The sequence below is a fragment of the Bufo bufo genome, chromosome 1 (assembly GCF_905171765.1).
Source record: "Bufo bufo chromosome 1, aBufBuf1.1, whole genome shotgun sequence".
In the NCBI taxonomy this organism is placed as follows: domain Eukaryota; kingdom Metazoa; phylum Chordata; class Amphibia; order Anura; family Bufonidae; genus Bufo; species Bufo bufo.
This window is the reverse complement of record NC_053389.1, coordinates 784,373,875-784,401,359: the sequence shown is the minus strand read 5'-3', so window position 1 is coordinate 784,401,359 and position 27,485 is coordinate 784,373,875. Positions and strand designations below refer to the sequence as shown.

At 47.0% G+C, this 27,485-nt stretch overlaps 1 protein-coding gene and 3 non-coding genes across 4 annotated transcripts in view; all 4 read right to left on the bottom strand.

Annotated features, from left to right (window-relative positions):
- Positions 1-12,814: 12,814 nt before the first annotated feature.
- TRNAV-AAC lies at positions 12,815-12,887 on the bottom strand. The gene has a single exon. It is a non-coding gene; the product is annotated as a tRNA-Val (tRNA).
- A 7,255-nt stretch (positions 12,888-20,142) lies between these two features.
- TRNAV-AAC lies at positions 20,143-20,215 on the bottom strand. Its single transcript has one exon. It is a non-coding gene; the product is annotated as a tRNA-Val (tRNA).
- A 2,963-nt stretch (positions 20,216-23,178) lies between these two features.
- On the bottom strand, positions 23,179-23,251 carry TRNAV-AAC. The gene has a single exon. It is a non-coding gene; the product is annotated as a tRNA-Val (tRNA).
- Positions 23,252-25,257: 2,006 nt separating this feature from the next.
- LOC120986364 (CD209 antigen-like protein C) overlaps positions 25,258-27,485 on the bottom strand; it is a 52,511-nt gene continuing 50,283 nt past the window's right edge. The window contains exon 8 of the mRNA XM_040414894.1: positions 25,258-25,795. Within this exon, the coding sequence (XP_040270828.1) occupies positions 25,663-25,795 (133 nt within the window). The 3' untranslated portion in view covers positions 25,258-25,662. The remainder of the gene's footprint in view (positions 25,796-27,485) is intronic.

Sequence of the window (27,485 nt, the reverse complement as noted above, 5' to 3'; positions counted from 1 at the left end):
TCCCCTGCATAACAGAAACGGGACGGATCCGTTATGCAGCCCATAGACTTCTATTATGACGGGATCCCTCTAAAGGCATTCCGTTATGCATTCCGTCATAGAATTGCGTTATGGTCCGTGGTAACAGAATCTATAACGTAATTCTGCTTTTACCAGTAAACAAATCGCAAGCGAATTTCATAAGCGGAAATTCACTCATCTCTAATAATGAATTCAGCAACCAGAACAAGGTTGATCTTTCTTTCTTGGTTATATACAAATGTTTCTTGTAAAATTAAATTTAAACCTTTACTATGAGTCTAAAAAGCCCAGTAGAACGGGGCACCATCGTACATATCTGCTCTCATCTCCATCTGACACCCTTGTGCTCTTTGCTCATCATATGCCTTCATCCTTCCCAATTAGCCTCTTTTTTGATTGAAACACCTTTATTACAATCGTTATACAGACTTTAGTTCTGTGAGGCAGCGCAGGCCACGAGTCAGCACTTAATAAATTACTTACAGTCATCTTTGCGAGCATGGCATTGTTATGTAACGCACAGGCTAACCTACACTATACATCACAATGGATGCTACACTAGCATTCCTATTCAATCACAAAACCTTCCAACAAAGCATTTAGACAGTGATGAGAGAAGGGGAGACCACATGCGCCCAGGGCCAGCACCACCTGTAAAAGAAAAGGGTTGCCGCAAGTTTTTTTTTTTGAAAGTAAGATAAGATAAGATGCCTTTATTGTCACTGTACAATACAATGTAATACAATGTACAATACAATGAAATGTTGTTTGGAGCAATCCTAGATGCCATGGACAGAGGAACAAGAACTGACATTTAAACTAAAGTATTACACTAGAAAAAAAAAACAATATATATAGCAAGAGCAAAGTAGGAAGTGCTTATGAGTATATATACACACTGATCAGACACCACTGCAGACAAGAGATCATCATGGGGTCATGAATACAGCAGTCACTTTCAGTCTGTGGTAGTTTCTATCCTTAGAAGGGGCAATAGTCTCCGAGAATTTAGGAGACTGATTGTTTTGGGGGGAAAAGCTGTTCTTTAGCCTAGTGGTGCGGGCGTGTAGGGCTCTAAGACGCCTACCAGAGGGTAGGGGAATGAAAAGGCTGTGGCCGGGGTGAGTTGGATCCCCGCAGATAATTTTTGCCCTGTTGCTGCAGCGAGCAGTGAAGATGTCATCCAGTGATGGTAACTGAATACCAGTGATTCTGCCAGCCATTCTGATGATGCGCTTGAGGGTCTTCTTGTCCTCAGAAGAGCAGCCGGAGGACCACACTGTAATGCAGTATGTGATAACAGATTCTATGGTGCTCCTGTAGAAATTGACTAGCAGCTGTTTTGGGAGTTGTGCTTTCTTCAGACTCCTCAGAAAATAAAGCCTCTGAAGGCCTTTTTTGGCAATTTCTGTTGTGTTTTTTATCCATGACAGGTCCTGACTAATATGAACTCCCAAGAATCTGAAACTTTGAACTATCTCCACGTTTCCACCATTAATGCTAATGGGATGGTGTCCATTTCGTTTCTTCTTCCTAAAATCCAGAATCAGCTCCTTTGTTTTCTTGGTATTGAGTAGGAGGTTGTTGTTCTTACTCCATCTCTCTAGGTTCTCAACCTCTTTCCTATAGGCTGTTTCATCATTGTTGAAGATTAGGCCTATCACGGTCGTGTCATCTGCAAATTTTATAATGGTATTGGTATTGTGAATAGGTTTACAGTCATTTGTGAAGAGGGAGTAAAGGAGAGGGCTCAACACACAGCCTTGCGGTACCCCAGTGTTTAGTGTTAAGGATGAAGAGAAGTGCTTGCCCATGTGTACAACTTGTGGTCTTTTTGTAAGAAAATCCAGTATCCAGTTGCACAGGTGTGAGCTGAGACCCAAGTTGTTCAGTTTCGTTGCCAACTTGTTGGGAGGGATGGTGTTAAAGGCTGAGCTGTAATGAGTGAACAGCATCCGCACATTACTGTCTCTCTGCTCCAGGTGTGACAGCGCAGTGTGAAGGGCAAGTGAGACAGCATCCTCAGTTGACCTATGTGCTCTGTAAGCAAACTGGTATTGGTCCATGGAGGTGCAGATCTTGCTCTTCATGTGCCTGAGAACAAGTTGTTCAAAGCACTTCATAGCAATAGCAGTGAGAGCCACCGGGCGATAATCACTTAAGGTCTTCACCCCTGCCTGTTTTGGAATTGGGACAATTGTGGAGGACTTCAGGCAAGTGGGGACAATGGCCTGCTCTAGTGAGCTGTTAAACATACTAGTAAACACTGTTTTCAGCTGTTTAGCACAGTTTTTTAGGACTTTTCCAGGAACTTCATCAGGGCCAGCTGCTTTGCGGGGATTAATGTGGTTTAAGGCCCATTCTACCTCATGTGCTCTCAGCATCAGGGAACATGATGGAGCCTCTTGCTGGGCTAATTTGATGATAGGCAGCTCATTGTCTTTGTCAAATCGTTAAAAAAAATAATTTAGGTCATCAGGAGAGAAAGAATTTCCGGTGTTGATAGAACAGGTGTTGCTCTTATATATCATAATGGACTTGATACCCTGCCACATGCGTCGGGAATCAGAGCTTGTAAGATGATGTTGTATTTTTGTTTTGTAGCAGTGCTTTGCCTCCTTAATGCCCCTCTTCAGATTGGACCTGGCTGTTTTGTACTCCTCTGGGTCTCCCTTTCGGAAAGCAATGTCACGTGCCTTCAAAAGGTTTTGGACATTTCTGTTTATCCATGGTTTCCTATTTGGGAAGGTCGGAATGATTTTGGTATCAGTGACATTGTCCATGCAAAATTGCCCAGAGAGAGGGACTGACAGGAGGGAAGCGCCTCTAATGTAGCGTGGCCGAGCTCTGTTCAGTCCGCGTTACAGGAGCATTTGTTTTCAGTACCCGGCCGGACTGACAGGAAATGCTCACTTAGAACAGAGCTCGGCCACGCTACATTAGAGGTGGGGGGGGGGGGGGGGATGAGAGTGACAAGGGAGAGGGGGGAGTAAATGAGAGTGACAAGGGAGGGGGGAGGTAAATGAGAGTGACAGGGGAGGGGGGGAATGAGAGTGACAAGGGAGGGGGGGAGAGTGACAAGGGAGGGGGGGAATGAGAGTGACAAGGGAGGGGGGAAGAGAGTGACAAGGGAGGGGGGAAGAGAGTGACAAGGGATGGAGGGGGGGAGAAGAGAGTGACAAGGGAGTCCCCAGAGCCAGACCAAGAGCCAGACTGCAGCCAGAGACCAGATCATCTTATTGTCCTGGTGGTAAGTAGACAATGCAATATGTTTATTATGTAATTGTTTAGTTATTAATACTACATTGGAAACAAATTTACCTCACATTAAGGCTCCATTCACGCGTCCGCAACGTGTTTTGCGGATACACGGAGCCGCGGATCCGCAAAACACGGAAAGCGGCAATGTGCGTTCCACATTTTGCGGACCGCACATTGCCGGCACTAATAGAATATGCCTGTTCTTGTCCGCAATTGCGGACAAGAATAGGACATGTTCTATTTTTTTGCGGAACAGAAGTGCGGACTCGGAAGTGCGGACCCGGAAGTGCGGATCCGCAATTCCGTGTCCGGGCAGCACATCGTGTTGCTCCATATGACTGAATGGGTCCGCAATTCCGTTCCACAAAATGCAGAACGAAATTGCGGACGTGTGAATGGAGCCTAAAAGGACACTATAGTCCCAGAACCAGTACAGTTTAATGTAGTGGTACTGGCGTCTATAGCCTGTTCCTACAGAGAAAAGACACTGTGCAGTACTGGTGGTAAAGGAGCACTATAGTGCCAGGACAACAAACTCATTTTCCTGGCACTATATAGTTGTTAGGAGTGGGGCACCCTTGTGTCCCCCTCCCATTGGGCTGAAGGGGTTAAAACCCCTTCAGCCACTTACCTTTCTCCAGCGCCGGCACTGGGAACTCTTCTCCCCGATCCTCCTCTCAGCTGCGAATGCGCATGCGCACGCATTCAAAACTATGTTCCGCGTCTTCCCACTGTAATTTTCACAGTGAGAATCGCTGAAGCACCTCTAGCGGCTGTCAGGGAGACGGCTACAAGAAGCTGGATTAACCCTAAGGGAAACATAGCAGTTCTTTTAATTTAAATGCTGAGAAAGCGGTGGAACATGATATGGGCAGATCATCTGAATAGGGGGGGCGGCAATTTTTATCTTGCCTAGGGCGGCAAAAATCCTTGCACCGGCCCTGACATGCCCCCAGCTTTATTGAGAAGCCAGAAACAAATGGGGGGGGGAGGGGGAAGGAGAGGGGTTTAGTCCTCTTCTTCGTCGTCGACGTCCAAGATGTTGTAATCCCGCAGCAGACTATGGATAAGTCTGCGGCAGTCCAGGACGGACTTGTTCTCCCTCCTGAGAATGAGCCGATTCCTAGCAAACCAAATAGCGTCCTTAAAGCAGTTCATAAGGCGCCAGGCCTCCTGGATGACTCCAACAGTATAAGTCCCAGGAAATAGTCCGTACAGCAAGTGTATTGCAGGCTGTTCCTGGGCACAGAGTCTTTGAGTTCATGTTCCAGGGCATCCAACAGGCCCTGCGCAAAGCTGCACTCCCGAAACAGGTGGTACGATGTTTCCTCCACAAAGGGGCACCTGGGGCAGTACCGTGTTTTGTACAGGTTGCTGGCGTGCATGAATGACCAAATTGGCAGTCCTCCATGTATGGCCATCCATGACAAGTCCTTATGCCCGTTGCTTAACCTGTCTGACGACACATTAGTCCAAAATGTCTCTGAGGTGTCATCATGGATCCCTGGAATTGACTCCACCACATCCTTTGCTCTGATGAGTTTGTGGATAGTCTTTGGCTTCCACAAGTCAGGCTTGAGACCCTCCAGCTGATGTTCCCTCACAAGCCTGACGACGTCCCCGTAGAACCAGGGAGTGTGCCAGTTGTAAGGGATGGAGCTGTCCCACTTGTCCCAGCCCAGGCCCCTCCGGAGGGGCAGGAGGAAAAAGCGAGACATAGCCTTGCCCGCAGAGCCGTTGGCTGTTCTCAGAGTCTTACGAACGCTGTCACAAACAAAAGCGATCCGCAGTAAAGTGGGCAGGTCTGGTATGCCCTTTACGACTTTGCGGGGCTCTTTGTACATGATGGCTTGCTTCACTCTGTCCATCTTAGATCCCCAGATGAAGCGAAACACTGTCCTGGTGATGAACCCTGGAAACGGTGGCAAGAGGGGGCCATGCCTGTGCGGTGTACTGTAGCACAGGCAAAACTGCATTACGCAGGACGAGTGCTTTGCCCTCAATCGTGAGGTGTCTGAGGCTCCACAGTCCGATTCTTTGATTGACTTTGGCCAAGCGTTCTTCCCAAGACTTTAGGGCTGCACCTTCCTTCCCGAACCAGACTCCCAGAATTTTGATGAAGCCCGATTTGATGGTACATGGGAAGGGGGCAGAAGAAGCCAGTTGCCAGTCCCCGAAGAGCATGCCTTCTGACTTGCCGCAGTTGACTTTGGCCCCTGAAGCTTGTCCGAACTCCTCGCAGGTCTGGATGAGTGCAGTCATCGAACGCCGGTCAGCGCAGAAGATGGTCACGTCGTCCATGTACAGCGAGCACTTGACCTCGCAGTGTCCAGGTCCTGGTGCGACGATCCCTCTGATCTCTCCATTCTGCCGAACAGACTCCGCGAAGGATTCTATAACACAAACAAAAAGGAGAGGGGAAAGAAGGCAGCCTTGTCTGACCCCGGAGCGCACTGAAAAGGGGTCAGTCTTCCAGCCGTTCACCAACACCGTGCTGCAAGTGTCAAGATACATCAGGTCAACAAACAAACAGAACCTCCTGCCCAGACCCAGCTTGCGAAAAGCCCTGCCCATGAATTCATGAGACACTCGGTCAAAGGCCTTCTCCTGGTCAAGGCTGACCAGGGCCGCATGTACACGGCAGTCTTTGATATATTGTACCGTGTCTCTCATGAGAGCGAGGCTGTCTGCGATCCTGTGGCCAGGTATGCCACTCTTTCTTTACCACCCTTACAGCATAGGTGGATGAACAGATTGTGCCCCCAAAGGTGTACATAGCCTTTAGCCAATAGTGGCGGCACACCTCCACTGATTCTCCCAAGAATCCCACCGATACTACTCCACCCCTAATCCAGTTACTTTTACAACTATCTTCCATTCTAAGAACCGCCCCCCATTGTTCTCTTACCTCCCCCTTAGACTCTGGTCCCACCAGCCATGTGGCCACCTCTATCCCGGACTATCCCAACATAACTATCCCAGTTTCCCTACTACTGCCTCTCTCTCCCTGGGGGGGGACACATGAGCGAATTATCGGTGACCCTTTCGGGCCCTGTTAACTACCCTTAACCCGTAATACCTCCGTCTTTTCCATTTTACGTGACCCTTACCAATAAAACACAGAGACTTGAGTCGGATTTGAATCGGCCACAACAGCCGTTATTTATTAAACAAAATACAAATATATTAACAATAAATTAACCCAGACGAGGGAGGTCCTAGAAGCCTCAACATGTATAAATCCATAAAAACCACCAACTGGACAATCCACCTTGCCTCCAGCCGTAAACACCCAGCTCAGAGCCACCAACTGATGGATGCCTCACCGATTAACCAAGTGCCCAATTCTGAGAGTCCAGCCCCACCATTGAGGCCCTCTCATTCTCAAGCACCAACCCATTCCACCAGTTCCGAGGACCTCCCCCCGCCATCAACGCGCAACTTGACCACCCAAAACCTCATGTTTGCGCGTTCCTCCACATCTCTAGGGCCCTCTCAATCCCACCCTGTAGTCCCAGTGACCACAGATCAATCCCAAACGCATTCAGGTGAACACCATATGCCCTCCAAAACCCGCCAAGGCCCGACTCAAGATCCACATGTCTAACTGCCACAGCCCCACTCTTAGCCACAAACCGCCCAATCGCCCTGTTCCCCTTAATGCGAGCCCTGTTCACCCCTTCGACAGACCGCGCCTCCCGCCAAGTTTTTCTAGGCACAATATCTGACCATACAGTGACCATGTGAGGAAACAATGACCAAAGCTGTAAGAGATCAAATTTGATATCCCTGATCAATTCCCTCGCCGGTCTAACCCCCAAATCATTGCCCCCAACATGGAGCACTAAAATGTCCGGAGATCTATCCAACCTGACAAACCGATGAACCTCCTTCAGCACACTTCCCCACAACATACCTCTAGATCCTAGCCACTTCACAACCGCGACATCTCTCCCAAACCCCAATTGACGTCCGTTTTCCCGAACATCCGCCCTCAACGCCCCCCAGAAAACAAACGAGTGTCCGATGATCCAAACTAGCACCGGACTGGAGCCTGCAATAAAACCACAAACAAAAGAAAAACACATTACTATCCAACTGACCATCACTCCCCTGACAGACTAACCAAACGCACATATGACCGGAACCTGATGGATTCCCAACGCCCAATTCTTAATAATATCGTCACACAACCCCAACCTAGCCGCTTCAGTTGCTGCCCCAATCCTGAAGGAGTGACCCGTAAAATCTGCTGGGTCCACCCCAGCCCCTACCAGACATTTTTTAAATACCGCTACAAAATGAAACCTGGAAAGAAATGAGCCATCACTATGCCTCAGCAGCCGGCCACAATCAAAACACACCCCTTCCCTATAAACCCGTAAACACCTCACCGGACACAACAAGCACTCTGGCACCGAAAACAGGGTAACATACCGCCCCCTACCTTCCACATCCGTCTTAGACGCTCGCAGTCTGACCACCACCCTGTCCTGAAACAAATCCACATCCTCCCCATACAGACCCCCCGCAACCCCAACACTCCTGGACACCAGTGCCCACAAACGAAAAGCCCCAAAAAACGCTAACGAAAAAACTGCAATTGAAACAAGCAAACTTCCCCCACAGAACTACAGACTAAGTCGACCTGTCTACCAATCCTCAACAGTAAGGAAAACGACACTGGCCTTCTTCGATCCTCCGACCGCTGACCCCTCCTCCAACTCTTCAATACCTGTCTCACCAAAAAAGCCTTCGTAATGCCAGCCATGCCCCGAAACTTGAAACCAAATGCCAGGCCCGCCACACATTTGTTCAACTGCGCCACCGTCCAACCTTGCTCCTTACCGTGCCCCAAGAACAACAGTAAAGGTATCTCCCCCTCGTCTACTCTCATTCCCAAAGTTGAACACCATTGCTCCCACTCTCTCCAAGCCTTCCCGTACACGGCCCAGGAACCTGCGCTCAATGAAGCCTGCAACAACCCCGCTACAGTACCTCCAATAGTCCCCACAGCGACCCCGGACACTCCAGGCCTTCCGATTCCGCTTCCGGAGCCAACTGTCGAAACCGCTCCCACTGCAAACAAGAAAGAGCATCCGCAATGCTGTTAGAAGCCCCAGGCACATGAACCGCTACCACCCATGCATTAAACGATAAACAAAGCAACACAAGGTGCTGCAACAAGCGAACCACGGGTGGAGACGAAGCCGTCAAACCATTGATCGCCTGTACCACCCCCATGTTATCGCAATTAAACCGCACCTTCTTGTTCCTAAATCTATCCCCCCACAACACCACTGCGAGAACTATGGGAAAAAGCTCCAGGAGAGCCAAATTCCTGACCCACCCCCGCACAACCCAAGACTCCGGCCAACGAGCCGCACACCACTGGCCATGACAATAAAGCCCCAAACCCCACCCCGCCAGCTGCATCTGTAAATAGCTCAAAATCAAAACTATCCACCACCTCCCCCATCATTAATGTTCTACCATTAAAATCTTTTAAAAAACCAGACCACACCTCCAAATCCCTTTTCAACTCCCGCCCCAACCTAATGAAGTGATGTGGTGCAACCACCCCCGCCGTAGCCGCCGCCAACCGTCGACAAAAAACCCGGCCCATAGGCATAATTCTACACACAAAGTTTAACTTCCAAAGAGACTGCAGATCCCGCAGCCGAACCTTTGTCTCGCCTTATCGATTTCTTCCCGCAAATCAGCCACCTTTTCCTCCGGAAGCCGACATTCCATTTTTTCCGTATCTATAACAATTCCTAAAAAACTTAATTCCGTCGCCGGACCCACAGTCTCATCCACAGCTAACGGCACCCCAAACTCCGCAAAAACCTTCTGCAACGTAGCCAACAAAAGAGAACAAACCCGCGAACCCGCCGGTCCCAAACACAGAAAATCATCCAAGTAATGAATAATGGATGAACACCCCGCCACATCAGCCACTACCCATTCCAAGAAAGAACTAAATGCCTCAAAATACGCGCATGACACGGAACAACCCATAGGCAAACATCTATCCACAAAATATCCCCCATCCCAAAAACAACCCAACAGGTGTAAACTATCCGGGTGAACCGGGAGTAACCGAAAGGCCGCCTCGATATCGGTCTTAGCCAACAAAGTCCCAGGGCCCAGTTTTTTAACCAACGCCACAGCCGCATCAAATGACGTATAGACCACCGAACAAGTGTCCGGATCGATACCATCATTGACCGACGCCCCTTTTGGGAAAGACAAGTGATGTATAAGCCTAAACTTGTTCGGCTCTTATTTAGGCACGAGCCCCAGCGGCGACACCCTCAAGACAGCTAACAGCGCTTGCTCAAATGGCCCATCCATCCTGCCCAAGGCAACCTCCTTCGCCAATTTTTTCGGAGACTACTTCCGGATACTCTAAAGCCGACCGCAATTTTTTTCGCGGTACAACCACTGGCAATGGGTTCGACGGAATACGAAATCCCCTTGTTTTAACAACTCCGCCGCCTCTCGCCTGGGATACCTATTTAAGTATTACTCCATCCTTTCCACCCGAACTGCAGTCCGACCCTTTTGTAGCAGAGTATGACCCTCTGTGTTTACCGCCCTTGAAGCACTGATTAGCCCCATGGGTACCCCCGCAAGTTGTGCACTCATGCTTAAACTTGCATTTTGCTCCAAACCTGCAGTTGCCTTCATTAAAGAGGAAACACAAACCTCTGGCGGACGCTGCTGACAAAGTAGACTGTCCCGATGCGCCTTCCGCATCCCCCCAAATGGACTGCCCCTGCCGCCCCGGTGCGGTCACCCGCAACCATAAACTTATATCTTTATGGTCCCACCGAATATTAGGCCGAACCGCCTTCCTCTGCCTGAATTGTTCATCGTACCTGAGCCACCCGGAACCCCCATATACCCTGTATGCCTCCCCAATCGCATCCAGATAGCAAAACAAGGCCGAGCAACACTCAGGCGTCTTTTCCCCAATGACGCTCGCCAAGATCGCAAACGCCTGCAACCAATTGGCGAACGTACGCGGGATTCTATGCCATCGTTTTTCGTCCTCTTCCTTTTTTCCCCTCGCCCAGTCGTTCCCTATCCAGGTTAAACCGCTCCAGGGGAAGAAGCGAAAAAATCTCAACATGCTCCCCCCGCCATATCCGCTCACGAACGTCTTACTTTAAGTGCGCTCCCAACGGCCCCTCAAAACACACGTACACCTCCCCTTTTGCCGCGTCGTCAACCTTAGGCCTCTCTTCCTCGCCACCCACCTGTGTCTGAATCGACACCGATCATCCCCCCGTGACTGTGCGCCCCCAGCCGCCACACCCAAACCCCCACCGACCCCCCATGCCGGTAACGGAGACGCACCTGCCACCCCCAACCCTGAAACCCATCCCGCCAAACTAGTCAAAATTTGCCCCAAGCTCCCCACTATTTCCCCGTGACCTCCCCCAGTCCCCGCACCCCTCGGGCTGCTAACTAATGTCTGAAAAGCACCCCACATGTTCTCACCTGGCTGCCTGGGCGCTGTGAACCCCTCAGCCGCTGATCCTGATTCCGAACGAACGGTCCTCGCAGACGACTCTACGGATTCCCTGGCTGTGCTTGACCCGCTCGACGTCTGCACCCCAGTGACGTTCATGCTGGGTGCGCTCCCCAAATCCGCAGCCCTCACAACATGCTCTTGCGGTCCCAGGGCAGGAGAAACCTGCCCAGGATCCCTTGGAGCCCTCCGATCTCTAGTGGCCACACCTGGCACAGGCTCCGTCCTCCTGCTGCTCACTCTCCCTCGCCGAGCGGACGTTCCTGCCACTAGGGGGAGCAAGGAACCCGCAGACCCAGCTCCTGATTCCGCGCTGCCTGCAGGTGAAGACAGGGAGGGGGTGGCCCTGCCTCCTTCGGGGCTCCGCTGCGCACCCGGATTCCTCCCACCTCTGGAGGACGGGGACAAGATGCGCCCACTGTCCCCTGCCTGTGGAGGGTCCCTAGAGGGGCTCCTGCGCCGAGCCCTGGGGGTTTCACTGGGGCTAAGGCGCGCCGTCGGCCGGACCCGCCGCGGCCGTTGTGCACATGGCGGTGGGCCAGCTATACCCACCGCCTCCCCCTGCAGTAAACCAGCCATCTGCCCCTGCAGCCATTCAGATCCACGGGCCTCCCCTGCTGCCCGCAACCGCTCTATCATCTCCTCCACGGACTGCATGGTAGGTCCCTGCACGCTTTTACTAATTGATCTAAAATGTCCACCGGGCTAAGCCCCTTATATAAGGTCCCCCTAACTCCACCCTTACTATCCCGCCCTTCCGCCTCCCATTAACCCTACGCCTACCAGGCCCTTGTACCTAAATTCCTCATTATGGCCTACCCTTAGGGTAAACCTTTAGTCCGGCCTTACTTGACCCTCCTTACGGCATTTTGCCTGTTTGTAAATCTTTCTCTCACCCCCATCTCCATGAATTCTCCCATACTGCACCCGTTCTGTGGAACTGTAAAACATTACATCTTTCTAACATTCCTAGTTTTAAAGGGACCTATAGTTTAATTCAAATTTTTAATGTTACTCCTGTGAAGGGGGGCACATATCTCGCATAACTACTATGAGGGGGGCACATGTTCCTCTTTGCAATTTTCAAAAGTTGCCCCATATACCCATGGTGGTATTCATCCTATTTCCTTTAGATTGTAAGATTGGACCTCTCTCTCTTTTTATCTCATTGTTTAGATGACTTGTTATTTTAAAGCCCTTTATCACAGGTCACTGATGGGGCGATGTTCTTCAACCCCAGGGCAAACCATCAGCATAGCCAGACCTGCAGAGGGAATCATACTTACCTGATCCCCACCACTGGGTTCCAGCTCTTTGCTCCCATAGTTGCCAACTGGCCCGAAATGCAGGTTGTTCTGGGCTAAAAATAGGCTAACGTAAAACCAGTTAAAATATTGGTAAGTATGCGCCCCTCCCCCCCCAACACCGCAGTAGTTCTCAAGTCTCCCTGTGTCAACACCCGCTTAGACACTGATCACGTGGCCGCTGCTGCCAGTGACCGCCCCCCATGCTTCGTGTCACTGACTGTAGCGACCATGTGAACCGCGTCAAACCAAATGTTAATAGCTGCAGCAGCGCCAGTGATGGAGCCTAAACCCAGCAGCGGGTATCAAGAACATATGATTCCTTCCATTGGTCTGCACGCCCTCTGTGGGTCTGCCCAAAAGCCTCCGGGTAGTAAACAACCCCTTTAAGGAAATACTGGTCCAACATTTACATGATGTTGTTAGAGATGACTTTTTGTTTTGTTTTCTTTATTAAAAATAGGTTCTTACTTTTGCCAGAATGTTGTCTGGCTGCTCTGGATTAGCAGTCACAAGGCTATGCTATGGTTAGAACACATCTTACTGTTATGTAGTTAGCACTTACTATCAGAACTAAAGGAGATTCTGTTTATCAAGAAGTCACAGAGTAAAGAATAAGAAAAGAAAGAATAACATTATAGTAATAATTGTGATAAGGTACCATGTAGAAACGATAGAGGATGAAAAGTGTTTCTGCCCGGTCTCGAACCGGGGACCTTTCGCGTGTTAGGCGAACGTGATAACCACTACACTACAGAAACTGCCACATGGGGAGCTGTTTGACCTTTCCAGGGTTGTTATACTGTTCAGTGTATTGGATGTATTTGTATTGTATCTTATGGGGTTGCGTTTATTGGGGTTGTTATACTGTGGTGGTAACTAGCGCCCCCTCCTGCTCCATTAGAGTCCTAAAGCCAACACTAGACACTCAGGGGACCCACAGGCTGTTTTCTGATAGCCCTAGTGCAGTCAGGAGCTCCACACTGGGGGGAAATCACAAGACATGCATGAGACCCAGCTGAATTTAGCCCTAGGAGGAGCATGGCTGGCTGGGCACTGTGTTTTTTTTACACGTGGATCCTGTGGATCTTGCTCTGGTGGACATGGTCACCCATGGTCTCCTTCAATACATCATGAATAGAGATGAGCAAATTTCATATTTTGAAATTCGTTTGCGATTTGTTTACTGGTAAAATTAGAACTGGCATATGGATTCCATTACCACGGACCATAACGCAATTCTATGACGGAATGCCTTTAGAGGCATTCCGTTTCCGTTATTCATTCAGTCATAATAGAAGTCTATGGGCTGCATAACGGATCCGTCCCGTTTCCGTTATGCAGGAGAGGACTCCCCTACATAACGGAAACGGGTCGGATCCGTTATGCAGCCCATAGACTTCTATTATGACGGGATCCCTCTAAAGGCATTCCGTTATGCATTCCGTCATAGAATTGCGTTATGGTCCGTGGTAACAGAATCTATAACGTAATTCTGCTTTTACCAGTAAACAAATCGCAAGCGAATTTCATAAGCGGAAATTCGCTCATCTCTAATCATGAATTCAGCAACCAGAACAAGGTTGATCTTTCTTTCTTGGTTATATACAAATGTTTCTTGTAAAATTAAATTTAAACCTCTACTATGAGTCTAAAAAGCCCAGTAGAACGGGGCACCATCGTACATATCTGCTCTCATCTCCATCTGACACCCTTGTGCTCTTTGCTCATCATATGCCTTCATCCTTCCCAATTAGCCTCTTTTTTGATTGAAACACCTTTATTACAATCGTTATACAGACTTTAGTTCTGTGAAGCAGCGCAGGCCACGAGGCAGCACTTAATAAATTACTTACAGTCATCTTTGCGAGCATGGCATTGTTATGTAAAGCACAGGCTAACCTACACTATACATCACAATGGATGCTACACTAGCATTCCTATTCAATCACAAAACCTTCCAACAAAGCATTTAGACAGTGATGAGGGGAGGGGGATGGGAAGGAGGGGGTAGGGAGGGGAAATCACATGCCCCAAGCTTTATTGAGAAGACTGAAACAAATGGGGGGAGAGGGGGAAGGAGAGGGGTTTAGTCCTCTTCTTCGTCGTCAACGTCCAAGATGTTGTAATCCCGCAGCAGACTATGGATAAGTCTGCGGCAGTCCAGGACGGACTTGTTCTCCCTCCTGAGAATGAGCCGATTCCTAGCAAACCAAATAGCGTCCTTAACCACCTCAGCCCCCAGTGCCTAAACACCCTGAAAGACCAGGCCACTTTTTACACTTCTGACCTACACTACTTTCACCGTTTATTGCTCGGTCATGCAACTTACCACCCAAATGAATTTTACCTCCTTTTCTTCTCACTAATAGAGCTTTCATTTGGTGGTATTTCATTGCTGCTGACATTTTTACTTTTTTTGTTATTAATCGAAATTTAACGATTTTTTTGCAAAAAAATGACATTTTTCACTTTCAGTTGTAAAATTTTGCAAAAAATACAAGATCCATATATAAATTTTGCTCTAAATTTATTGTTCTACATGTCTTTGATAAAAAAAAATGTTTGGGTAAAAAAAAAATGGTTTGGGTAAAAGTTATAGCGTTTACAAACTATGGTACAAAAATGTGAATTTCCGCTTTTTGAAGCAGCTCTGACTTTCTGAGCACCTGTCATGTTTCCTGAGGTTCTACAATGCCCAGACAGTACAAACACCCCACAAATGACCCCATTTCGGAAAGTAGACACCCTAAGGTATTCACTGATGGGCATAGTGAGTTCATAGAACTTTTTATTTTTTGTCACAAGTTAGCGGAAAATGATGATTTTTTTTTTTTTTTTTCCTTACAAAGTCTCATATTCCACTAACTTGTGACAAAAAATAAAAAGTTCTTTGAACTCACTATGCCCATCACGAAATACCTTGGGGTCTCTTCTTTCCAAAATGGGGTCACTTGTGGGGTAGTTATACTGCCCTGGCATTCTAGGGGCCCAAATGTGTGGTAAGGAGTTTGAAATCAAATTCTGTAAAAAATGACCAGTGAAATCCGAAAGGTGCTCTTTGGAATATGGGCCCCTTTGCCCACCTAGGCTGCAAAAAAGTGTCACACATCTGGTATCTCTGTATTCAGGAGAAGTTGAGGAATGTGTTTTTGGGTGTCTTTTTACATATACCCATGCTGGGTGAGATAAATATCTTGGTCAAATGCCAACTTTGTATAAAAAAATGGGAAAAGTTGTCTTTTGCCAAGATATTTCTCTCACCCAGCATGGGTATATGTAAAATGACACCCCAAAACACATTCCCCAACTTCTCCTGAGTACGGAGATACCAGATGTGTGACACTTTTTTGCAGCCTAGGTGGGCAAAGGGGCCCATATTCCAAAGAGCACCTTTCGGATTTCACTGGCCATTTTTTACAGAATTTGATTTCAAACTCCTTACCACACATTTGGGCCCCTAGAATGCCAGGGCAGTATAACTACCCCACAAGTGACCCCATTTTGGAAAGAAGACACCCCAAGGTATTCGCTGATGGGCATAGTGAGTTCATGGAAGTTTTTATTTTTTGTCACAAGTTAGTGGAATATGAGACTTTGTAAGAAAAAAAGAAAAAATCATCATTTTCCACTAACTTGTGACAAAAAATAAAAACTTCTAGGAACTCGCCATGCCCCTCATGGAATACCTTGGGGTGTCTTCTTTCCAAAATGGGGTCACTTGTGGGGTAGTTATACTGCCCTGGCATTTTCCAGGGGCCCTAATGTGTGGTAAGTAGGTAAATGACCTGTGAAATCCGAAAGGTGCTCTTTGGAATGTGGGCCCCTTTGCCCACCTAGGCTGCAAAAAAGTGCCACACATGTGGTATCGCCGTACTCGGGAGAAGTTGGGGAATGTGTTTTGGGGTGTCATTTTACATATACCCATGCTGGGTGAGATAAATATCTTGGTCAAATGCCAACTTTGTATAAAAAAATGGGAAAAGTTGTCTTTTGCCAAGATATTTCTCTCACCCAGCAAGGGTATATGTAAAATGACACCCCAAAACACATTCCCCAACTTCTCCTGAGTACGGTGATACCACATGTGTGACATTTTTTTGCAGCCTAAATGCGCAAAGGGGCCCACATTCCTTTTATGAGGGCATTTTTAGACATTTGGATCCCAGACTTCTTCTCACGCTTTAGGGCCCCTAGAATGCCAGGGCAGTATAAATACCCCACATGTGACCCCATTTTGGAAAGAAGACACCCCAAGGTATTCAATGAGGGGCATGGCGAGTTCATAGAAATATTTTTTTTTTGCCACAAGTTAGCGGAAATTGATTTTATTTATTTTTTTCTCACAAAGTCTCCCTTTCCGCTAACTTGGGACAAAAATTTCAATCTTTCATGGACTCAATATGCCCCTCACGGAATACCTGGGGGTGTCTTCTTTCCGAAATGGGGTCACATGTGGGGTATTTATACTGCCCTGGCATTCTAGGGGCCCTAAAGCGTGAGAAGAAGTCTGGAATATAAATGTCTAAAAAATTTTACGCATTTGGATTCCGTGAGGGGTATGGTGAGTTCATGTGAGATTTAATTTTTTGACACAAGTTAGTGGAATATGAGACTTTGTAAGAAAAAAATAATAATTTCCGCTAACTTGGGCCAAAAAAATTTCTGAATGGAGCCTTACAGAGGGGTGATCAATGACAGGGGGGTGATCAATGACAGGGGGGTGATCAGGGAGTCTATATGGGGTGATTACCTGTTAGGGGTTAAAAAAATCACATCTCCAGCCTGCCAGCGAACGATCGCCGCTGGCAGGCTGGAGATCCACTTTCTTACCTTCCGTTCCTGTGAGCGCGCGCGCCTGTGTGCGCGCCTTCACAGGAAATCTCGCGTCTCGCGAGAGGACGCGCCGGCGCGTCCACTCAGAATCAATCAACCACCTCCAGGACGCGTCTGTGCGTACAGCGGTCCGGAGGTGGTTAAAGCAGTTCATAAGGCGCCAGGCCTCCTGGATGGCTCCAACAGTATGAGTCCCAGGAAATAGTCCGTGCAGCACCGAAGTGTATTGCAGGCTGTTCCTGGGCACAGAGTCTTTGAGTTCATGTTCCAGGGCATCCAACAGGCCCTGCGCAAAGCTACACTCCCGAAACAGGTGGTACGATGTTTCCTCCACGAAGGGGCACCTGGGGCAGTACTGAGTTTTGCACAGTTTGCTGGCGTGCTTGAATGACCGAATTGGCGGTCCTCCCTGTATGGCCATCCATGACAAGTCCTTATGCCCGTTGCCTAACCTGTCTGTCGACACATTAGTCCAAACTGTCTCTGCAGTGTCGTCATGGATCCCTGGAATTGACTCCACCACATCCTTTGCTCTGATGAGTTTGTGGATAGTCTTTGGCTTCCACAAGTCAGGCTTGAGACCCTCCAGCTGATGTTCCCTCACAAACCTGACGACGTCCCCGTAGAACCAGGGAGTGTGCCAGTTGTGAGGGATGGAGCTGTCCCACTTGTCCCAGCCCAGGCCCCTCCGGAGGGGCAGGAGGAAAAAGCGAGACATAGCCTTGCCCGCAGAGCCGTTGGCTGTTCTCAGAGACCGACGAACGCTGTCACAAACAAAAGCGATCCGCAGTAAAGTGGGCAGGTCCGGTATGCCCATTCCGACTTTGCGGGGCTCTTTGTACATGATGGCTCGCTTCATTCACTCTGTCCATCTCAGATCCCCAGATGAAGCAAAACACTGTCCTGGTGATGAACCCTGAAAACAGTGGCAATAGGGGGCCATGCCTGTGCGGTGTACTGTAGCACAGGCAAAACTGCATTACGCAGGACGAGTGCTTTGCCCTCAATCGTGAGGTGTCTGAGGCTCCACAGTCCGATTCTTTGATTGACTTTGGCCAAGCGTTCTTCCCAAGACTTTAGGGCTGCACCTTCCTTCCCGAACCAGACTCCCAGAATTTTGATGAAGCCCGATTTGATGGTAAATGGGAAGGGGGCAGAAGAAGCCAGTTGCCAGTCCCCGAAGAGCATGGCTTCTGACTTGCCGCAGTTGACTTTGGCCCCTGAAGCTGGTCCGAACTCCTCGCAGGTCAGGATGAGTGCAGTCATCGAACGCCGGTCAGCGCAGAAGACTGTCACGTCGTCCATGTACAGCGAGCACTTGACCTCGTAGTGTCCAGGTCCTGGTGCCAAGATCCCTCTGATCTCTCCATTCTGCCGGACAGACTCCGCGAAGGATTCTATAACACAAACAAAAAGGAGAGGTGAAAGAGGGCAGCCTTGTCTGACACCGGAGCGCACTGAAAAGGGGTCAGTCTTCCAGCCGTTCACCAACACCGTGCTGCAAATGTCAAGATACATCAGGTCAACAAACGAACAGAACCTCCTGCCCAGACCCAGCTTGCGCAAAGCCCTGCCCATGAATTCATGAGACACTCGTTAAAGGCCTTTTCCTGGTCAAGGCTGACCAGGGCCGCATGTACACGGCTGTCTTTGATATATTGTACCGTGTCTCTCATGAGAACGAGGCTGTCTGCGATCCTGCGGCCAGGTATGCCACTCTTTCTTTACCACCCTTACAGCATAGGGGGAGGAACAGATTGTGCCCCCAAAGGTGTACATAGCCTTTAGCCAATAGTGGCGGCACACCTCCACTGATTCTCCCAAGAATCCCACCAATACTACTCCACCCCTAATCCAGTTACTTTTACAACTATCTCCCATTCTAAGAACCGCCCCCCATTGTTCCCTTACCTCCCCCTTAGACTCTGGTCCCACCAGCCATGTGGCCACCTCTATCCCGGACTATCCCAACATAACTATCCCAGTTTCCCTACTACTGGCTCTCTCTATCTGGGGGGGGGGGCACATGTCCCTCCTTATGGTTCCTTATGGCATTTTGACGGTTTGTAAATCTTTCTCTCACCCCCATCTCCAGGAATTCTCCCATACTGCACCCATTCTGTGGAGCTGTAAAACATTACATCTTTCTAACATTCCTAGTTTTAAAGGGACCTATAGTTTAATTTAAAAATTTTTATGTTACTACTATGAGGAGGCACATGTTCCTCTTTGCAATTTTCAAAAGTTGCGCCATATACCTATGGTGTTATTCATCCTATTTCCTTTAGATTGTAAGATTGGACCTCTCTCTCTTTTTGTCTCATTGTTTTAAATTGTTTAGATGACTTGTTATTTTAAAGCCCTTTATCACAGGTCACTGATGGGGCGATGTTCTTCACCCCCCAGGGCAAAACCATCAGCATAGCCAGACCTGCAGAGGGAATCATACTTACCTGATCCCCACCACTGGGTTCCAGCTCTTTGCTCCCATAGTTGCCAACTGGCCCGAAATACAGGTTGTTCTGGGCTAATAAAAAAGGCATTGCTAACGTAAAACCAGTTTTACCAGTTAAAATGTTGGTAAGTACGCGGCCCCCCCTCCCCCCCCCGACACCGCAGTAGTTCTCAAGTCTCCCTGTGTCAACACCCGCTTAGATACTGATCACGTGGCCGCTGCTGCCAGTGACGCCCCCCATGCTTCGTGTCACTGACTGTAGCGACCATGTGAACCGCGTCAACACAAATGTTGAGAGCTGCAGCAGCGCCAGAGTGATGGAGCCTAAACCCAGCAGCGGGTATCAAGAAAATATGATTCCTTCCATTGGTCTGCACGCCCTCTGTAGGTCTGCCCAAAAGCCTCCGGGTAGTAAACAACCCCTTTAAGGAAATACTGGCCGAACATTTACATGATGTGGTTATAGTTGACTTTTTGCTTTGTTTTTTATTAAAAATAGGTTCTTACTTTTGCCAAAATGTTGTCTGGCTGCTCTGGATTTGCAGTCACAAGGCTATGCTATGGTTAGAACACATCTTACTGTAATGTAGTTAGCACTTACTGTCAGAACTAAAGGAGATTCTGTTTATCAAGTAGTCACAGAGTAAAGAATAAGAAAAGAAAGAATAAAATTATAGTAATAATTCTGATAAACCACAATGTAGGATGGAAAAATAAAAAAAAAGTGTTTCTGCCCGGTCTCGAACCGGGGACCTTTCGCGTGTTAGGCGAACGTGATAACCACTACACTACAGAAACTGCCACATGGGGAGCTGTTTGACCTTTACAGAGTTGTTATACTGTTTAGTGTATTGGATGTATTTGTATTGTATCTTTTGGGGTTGTATTTATTGGGGTTGTTATTATGTGGTGATAACTAGCGCCCCCTCCTGCTCCATTAGAGTCTTAGGCTAGGGATACACGGCGATAGTTGGTGTGCGACTTCTTGTCACACAAAAGTCGCACAAAAGTTTTTATAATGGTAGTCAATGGTGTTGCACTGCGTCATGCTGCGACATGACAGTCACAAAAAATTCCTCCAGGATAGATTTTTGTGCGACTGTTGTGTCGCAGTCGCCGTGCGACACCATTGACTACCATTTCAAAATATGCTACGCGACATTGGTGCGATATAAATGTTGCGCGACACATGTTGCAGTGTAGTTGTACCCTATATGTCGCGCGACTTATTGTAGCCCTAGCCTTAAAGCCAACACTAGACACTCAGGGGACCCACAGTTTTCTGGAAGCCCTAGTGCAGTCAGGAGCTCCACAGCTGAGACCCAGCTGAATTTAGCCCTAGGAGTGGCATGGCTGGTGACACTGCAGCTCAATATTCTAAGGCATTGTGATCAATGGCTGATTTATTTTTTTTGGGGGGGGGGGAATAGTGGAGAGGGAGCATGGCTGCCTGTTTTGGGAGCAATGTATGAGATAATGTGGTTGATCAGATAGACCATTGTGGCAGGCAATTATAGAGAGCATTGTTTTTCACATGTGGATCCTGTGGATCCTACTCTGGTGGACATGGTCACCCACGGTCTGCTTCAACATATCATGAATTCAGCAACAAGGTTGATCTTTCTATCTTGGATATATACAAATGCTTCTGCTGTTTGTCACTCTTTCCACTGGATACCCGTGTCTTGTAAAACTCTACTATAAGTCTAAAAAGCCCAGTACAACGGGGCACCATCATACATCTCCATCTGACACACTTGTGCTCTTTGCTCATCATATGCCCTCATTCTTCCCAATTAGCCATTTATTATTTACCCCCCTTACAGCATCGGTGGAGGAACAGATTGTACAACTGAAATGATGGACTGAAGCATGTCTACCCCTGACCCTACCATGGACTAGGAGCCAATAGTGCTGGCTCTTTGCAATTTTCAAAAGTTGTCTCATGTACCTATGGTATTATTTCGTGGTGAGCGAAGTCTTCCAAAATTCAATTTGGTTGCTTTTTCAAATTTTTCCAAAACAATTCACTTTCTTTGTAAGTAGTGGGTGTAATGACAGGGAGTGGCCATTGCACCCCCCCCCCCCCCCCCCCCCCGTCATTGAACCCCTCAGATGCCGCGTTCATAGCTGATCATAATAGTAATAACATAGGGTTAAATAAAATAAAATAAATCATACTTACCTCATCCATTTGCTCGCAACTGGCCGGCCGATGCCATCTTGATTTTTTATTGTGAGATATTTATCCTAGCAATATCATCCCATTATTATTATTTATTTTAAAGCAGCATTAATTCCATGGCGCTGAACATCCAGCCGGGGTTACACAAATATAAAAATACAATACACAAGAAACTATTAACAGACTGGTACAGAGGGGTAGAGGACCCTGCCCGCAAGAGCTTACAATCTATAAGGGAAGGGGAGAACCCAGCTCACATGGCTGTGTGGTGGCCTCATGCTCATTGCAGCTGGTAGTCTTTGCTGAAAGGGTGGGTTTTCAGGTTATCCTTGAAGGTTTGGATGTTGGGCGAGAGCCTGATGCTTTGGGGTAGTGAGCTCCAGAGTAGGGGAGAGGCACCTTCTATTATATTGTCACAATGAAGAATTATGATGCTACAATCAAAAGAAACTTAAAACTAGGAAGGGTTCAGGCAATAACACTTTATTCGGCCGTTTGTTCATTTTTACAAAATTCAAACACAAAAAAGAATTTAAAAAAATTGAATGGGCCCCTTAAGAGTTCCTTACCGGGGCGGAACACATTAGACAGAAGTAGGTTGATGGTTGAGATGAATGACCGTCTGGTGAGCATTCGTTTTGTCTACACGGCCATGCACATTTAAGGCCATTGGAGTGAAAGATTATTTGTGGACTAAAGAACTTTTGTAAAAAGTAACTACTCTCTTTTTGTCTCATTGTTTAGATGACTTGTTATTTTAAAGCCCCTTTATCACAGGTCACTGATGGGGCGATGTTCTTCCCCCCCCAGGGCAAATCCATCAGCATAGCCAGACCTGCAGAGGGAATCATACTTACCTGATCCTCACCACTGGGTTCCAGCTCTTTGCTCCCATAGTTGCCAACTGGCCCGAAATACAGGTTGTTCTGGGCTAAAAATAGGCGTTTCTAACGTAAAACCAGTTTTACCAGTTAAAATATTGGTAAGTATGCGCCCCTCCCCCCGACACCGCAGTAGTTCTCAAGTCTCCCTGTGTCAACACCCGCTTAGACACTGATCACGTGGCCGCTGCTGCCAGTGACCGCCCCCCATGCTTCGTGTCACTGACTGTAGCGACCATGTGAACCGCGTCAACCCAAATGTTGAGAGCTGCAGCAGCGCCAGAGTGATGGAGCCTAAACCCAGCAGCGGGTATCAAGAACATATGATTCCTTCCATTGGTCTGCACGCCCTGGGTAGGTCTGCCCAAAAGCCTCCGGGTAGTAAACAACCCCTTTAAGGAAATTCTGGCCCAACATTTACATGATGTGGTTATAGTTTACTTTTTGTTTTGTTTTTTTTTAATTAAAAATAGGTTCTTACTTTTGCCAGAATGTTGTCTGGCTGCTCTGGATTTGCAGTCACAAGGCTATGCTATGGTTAGAACACATCTTACTGTTATGTAGTTAGCACTTACTGTCAGAACTAAAGGAGATTGTGTTTATCAAGTAGTCACAGAGTAAAGAATAAAAAAAGAAAGAATAAAATTATAGTAATAATTCTGATAAACCACAATGTAGGATGGAAAAAAAAAAGTTGTTTCTGCCCGGTCTCGAACCGGGGACCTTTCGCGTGTTAGGCGAACGTGATAACCACTACACTACAGAAACTGCCACATGGGGAGCTGTTTGACCTTTCCAGGGTTGTTATACTGTTTAGTGTATTGGATGTATTCGTATTGTATCTTATGGGGTTGTATTTATTGGGGTTGTTATACTGTGGTGGTAACTAGCGCCCCCTTCTGCTCCGTTAGAGTCTTAGGCTAGGGATACACGGCGACTTCTTGTCACACAAAAGTCACACAACAGTTTTTATAATGGTAGTCAATGGTGTTGCACTGCAAAGATTAGATTATTAGGAACATATTATAATTATTATTATTGTCGCCATGTGCTATTGACCACTGCCCAAGAACTGAGCCCAGCTCTGGTCTTAGCTCATGTTATGCCCCTTGATATCGTCTTCCAACATTTCTCAAAAATACTAGTGAGAAGATGTTCAGAGGTTACCTTCAGTTTTTATTGTGTGATATTTATCCTAGCAATATCATCCCATTATTATTATTATTTATTTTAAAGCACCGTTAATTCCATGGCGCTGTACATCCAGCCGGGGTTACACAAATATAAAAATACAAATATACAAAATATAAACAGGCAATAAGACCTATCTTAACCCAGGTGAAATTAATACTTCACTTTTATTATTATATATATTAAAATCTGAATATTATAAATGGGTGCTCATTTTATTTATCTTTATTAATTGTTTTTACAAACCAAAAATCCTATGTTAAAAATGCAGTCGACACTCCACTAGTGGATTAGAATACTGAACAGTGAGGAGTGCACTCGCTCCCCCCTCTCACTTTGGATACAAAGTGCTGCCGTGTCACCGTTTATAGAGCTATTGCCAACTGAATACTGTTGTCAGTGTGGCAGTGTAAAGCAGTGGGAACCAGAAAGCGTCACCCCACTGTCAAAGGGACGCAATTGGCACCCATATGAGCATCAGGCCAGCTTGATGCCGATTGGCATATGGCCCTACAAGCTTTGATAGACTCCGTGAGATGCCGTGTCTATCTGAAGTGCTTGGATGATCACATTATTGGAATGTAGTCCAGCCGGACTAACCACAGCTTATTCACTGTGGAGTGGAAGGCTGCGTTTAAAAACTAAAACTGCCCCCCCCCCCCCCCCCCCCCGACATGTTTCACCAGTATTCTGGCTTCTTCAGGGGAAATGGGCAGCAAGCACCCACACCATACTGCACCTGCACCGTACCAACAATATCAAGTTGTTTTTCTAAGTGCAATTGCGTCCCTTTGACAGTGGGGTGACGCTTTCTGGTTCCCACTGCTTTACACTGCTACACTGACAACAGTATTCAGTTGGCAATAGCTCTATAAACGGTGACACGGCAGCACTTTGTATCCAAAGTGAGAGGGGGGAGCGAGTGCACTCCTCACTGTTCAGTATTCTAATCCACTAGTGGAGTGTCGACTGCATTTTTAACATAGGATTTTTGGTTTGTAAAAACAATTAATAAAGATAAATAAAATGAGCACCCATTTATAATATTCAGATTTTAATATATATATAATAATAAAAGTGAAGTATTAATTTCACCTGGGTTAAGATAGGTCTTATTGCCTGTTTAGGCATTTGTTAATATATTTGTTAAAATACCTTACCCAGGTTAGGTCCAAACTATGACCACAACGATTATAAAAATACAATACACAAGAAACTATTAACAGACTGGTACAGAGGGGTAGAGGACCCTGCCCGCAAGAGCTTACAATCTATAAGGGAAGGGTAGGTGAGGGTATAGGCTGCTCATGTGGCTGTGTGGTGGCAGCTGGTAGGTTTTGCTGAAAGGGTGGGTTTTCAGGTTATTCTTAAAGGTTTGGATGTTGGGCGAGAGCCTGATGCGTTGGGGTAGTGAGCTCCAGAGTAGGGGAGAGGCACCTTCTATTATATTGTCACAATGAAGAATTATGATGCTACAATCAAAAGAAACTTAAAACTAGGAAGGGTTCAGGCAACAACACTTTATTAAGGCCGTTTGTTCATTTTTACAAAAGACAAACACAAAAAGGAATTTCAAAAAGAGTTCCTTACCGGGGCGGAACACATTAGACAGAAGTAGGTTGATGGTTGAAATGAATGACCGTCTGGTGAGCATTCGTTTTGTCTACACGGCCATGCACATTTAAGGCCATTGGAGTGGAAGATTATTTGTGGACTAAAGAACTTTTGTAAGAAGAAAGGCTTTTCTTCTGACCATCACCCCAAAAATTTCAAACATGGCGGAATTATTCCTAGATGATGACAGTGTGTTATTGACCAGCTGAAATGATTGTTCTTTGTAAAATCTTTGCCTGACAGAAGTTTGTTACGGGTGAATCGTCAGTTTTCATCAACTTTAGTTTAATGTGTATGGTTATGCTTACTATAAAACAGACATCATCCAGGGGTAAATGACATGGGTAGCATATTTCTAGATTTGTAAGGTGAGCTCAGAGGTTTTTCTCACATATCCCATAAGCATTGTCATAATCACAGGGAACATCATTCCATTCTCCGAAGCTCCACAAGTGGACACAGTCTTCATTTTGATCATTGTCATTTGGTTCACCTTTTTTCCAATGCCTGAAAAAAAAATTGAGCATTATTATTGCTGAGTAAATTGATACCAGTAACCTATAGTGCAAAGCTACAAATACCACTGTGATATTTTTTTATAACCTATCCTAAACCAGAATGTTTTTTTTTTAAATGAATTCTACAGAAAAACCTTTGTGAAATTGGAGCCATGCAGAGATTATTTTAAGAATGACCCCATGTAGCTGTGTGGGTGTTTTGCAGTAGGTGTGGAACCACTGTGTCAAACAACAGATTTGACTTTGGGCTACCCCTAAGGGCGTTATCTGGGCAGTTCCCTGGTAGTGACCCTTTAACTCCTGTACAGGAATCTGGACTCCACTGCAGGGAAACCACCAGGCTGCTACCTCCTGGAGTAGTCTCTATATGATTAATGACTGACCCACGGGATTCAAGATATCAGTGCACAGCACTGAAGGATCTTGCAAAACCACAATCAGGGAAAGGTCAGTGCAAGCAGAGTATGAGCAATAAGGTAAACAGTCCAAAGTCAGGGCAGGCAGCACAGGGTCAATATCCAGAGAACAGGCAGAAGTCAGTACAAGGACAGACTAACAAAATACAGCAAACCTAGCAGGTTACTAGCTGACTACGAACCTATTTCTTAGGCATCTGCCCACAGGGAAGTACCCCAAGATTGGCAGCCATTGGCTGGTGAAGACTAGAGTGTGCACGCACTAGCCAGGTTGACGCCCTACGGGCTGACAGAGAAACACTGTGCCAGCAAGTGGGCCGCAGCCTGTTTGGAGGGACAGAGCTATCCCAGCATCTCGATCCCCCATGGAACAGGAGGCAGGTCTGCGCTGCCGGGAACAAGGCAGATGAGCAGAGCAGCGACTGTTGGGGCGGCCACTGTAACAATGAGGGCCTAATTATGTCTCAATAAAACATGGAGCCATAATACAGCTAGGAGCATAAGGCCTTAAGATGGATTTAGACTTGCCGAGGAGCAGCATGTTGTCGGGTAGGAAGCGTTCCTTCTCAACAGTTGGCTGCTCGTTAGGTGGAAATGAATAGCTGAATTTATACAGTATGAGGACGAAGGATGGCTTTTGCAATCACTAGTCCTCATACAGCTGAGTTGTTTCTGGGCAGCAGATTGCTGTTTAGACAGCATGATCTGCTGCCCAGAAACAATAATTTAGGTGCCTGCATGAACTACAGTTTCACTTGTTCATCGAGTGATCGGCTGCACCTTTAGTTGGGCAGATTTTTGGGAACAAGTAATTGTTGGGAATGTTTGTTCCTGATAATCTGCACGATTATTGCCCCATCTAAATCCACCTTTAGGCTTGCCATATGCATAAGATAGCTGTTGGCTGAACATTTGGCAGTGTCCTATCTCTCCAAGAACAATAAGACTGGACAGTTGTAGTCCAAATGCCCATTTTATCCTAATCTCCCCCAACATCTGCTGCTGGGGAACAGTTGTGAAGCCTTAATACACATTAGATGATTGTCTGGTCCTGTTAAAATCAGCGGGTTCAGCAATATTTATTTAATGTGTATCGATCCTAATCTCCCCCAAGATCTGCCGTCAGGAGGCCCCAATACACATTACATGGTTGTTCAGTCTGCCACAATCAACATTTATCTACTATGTATGGCTAAATTAACTCTGTATCTAATAGGATATCATCAAAATGTTTCTTCTAATGGGAAAAAATGGCACTCTATG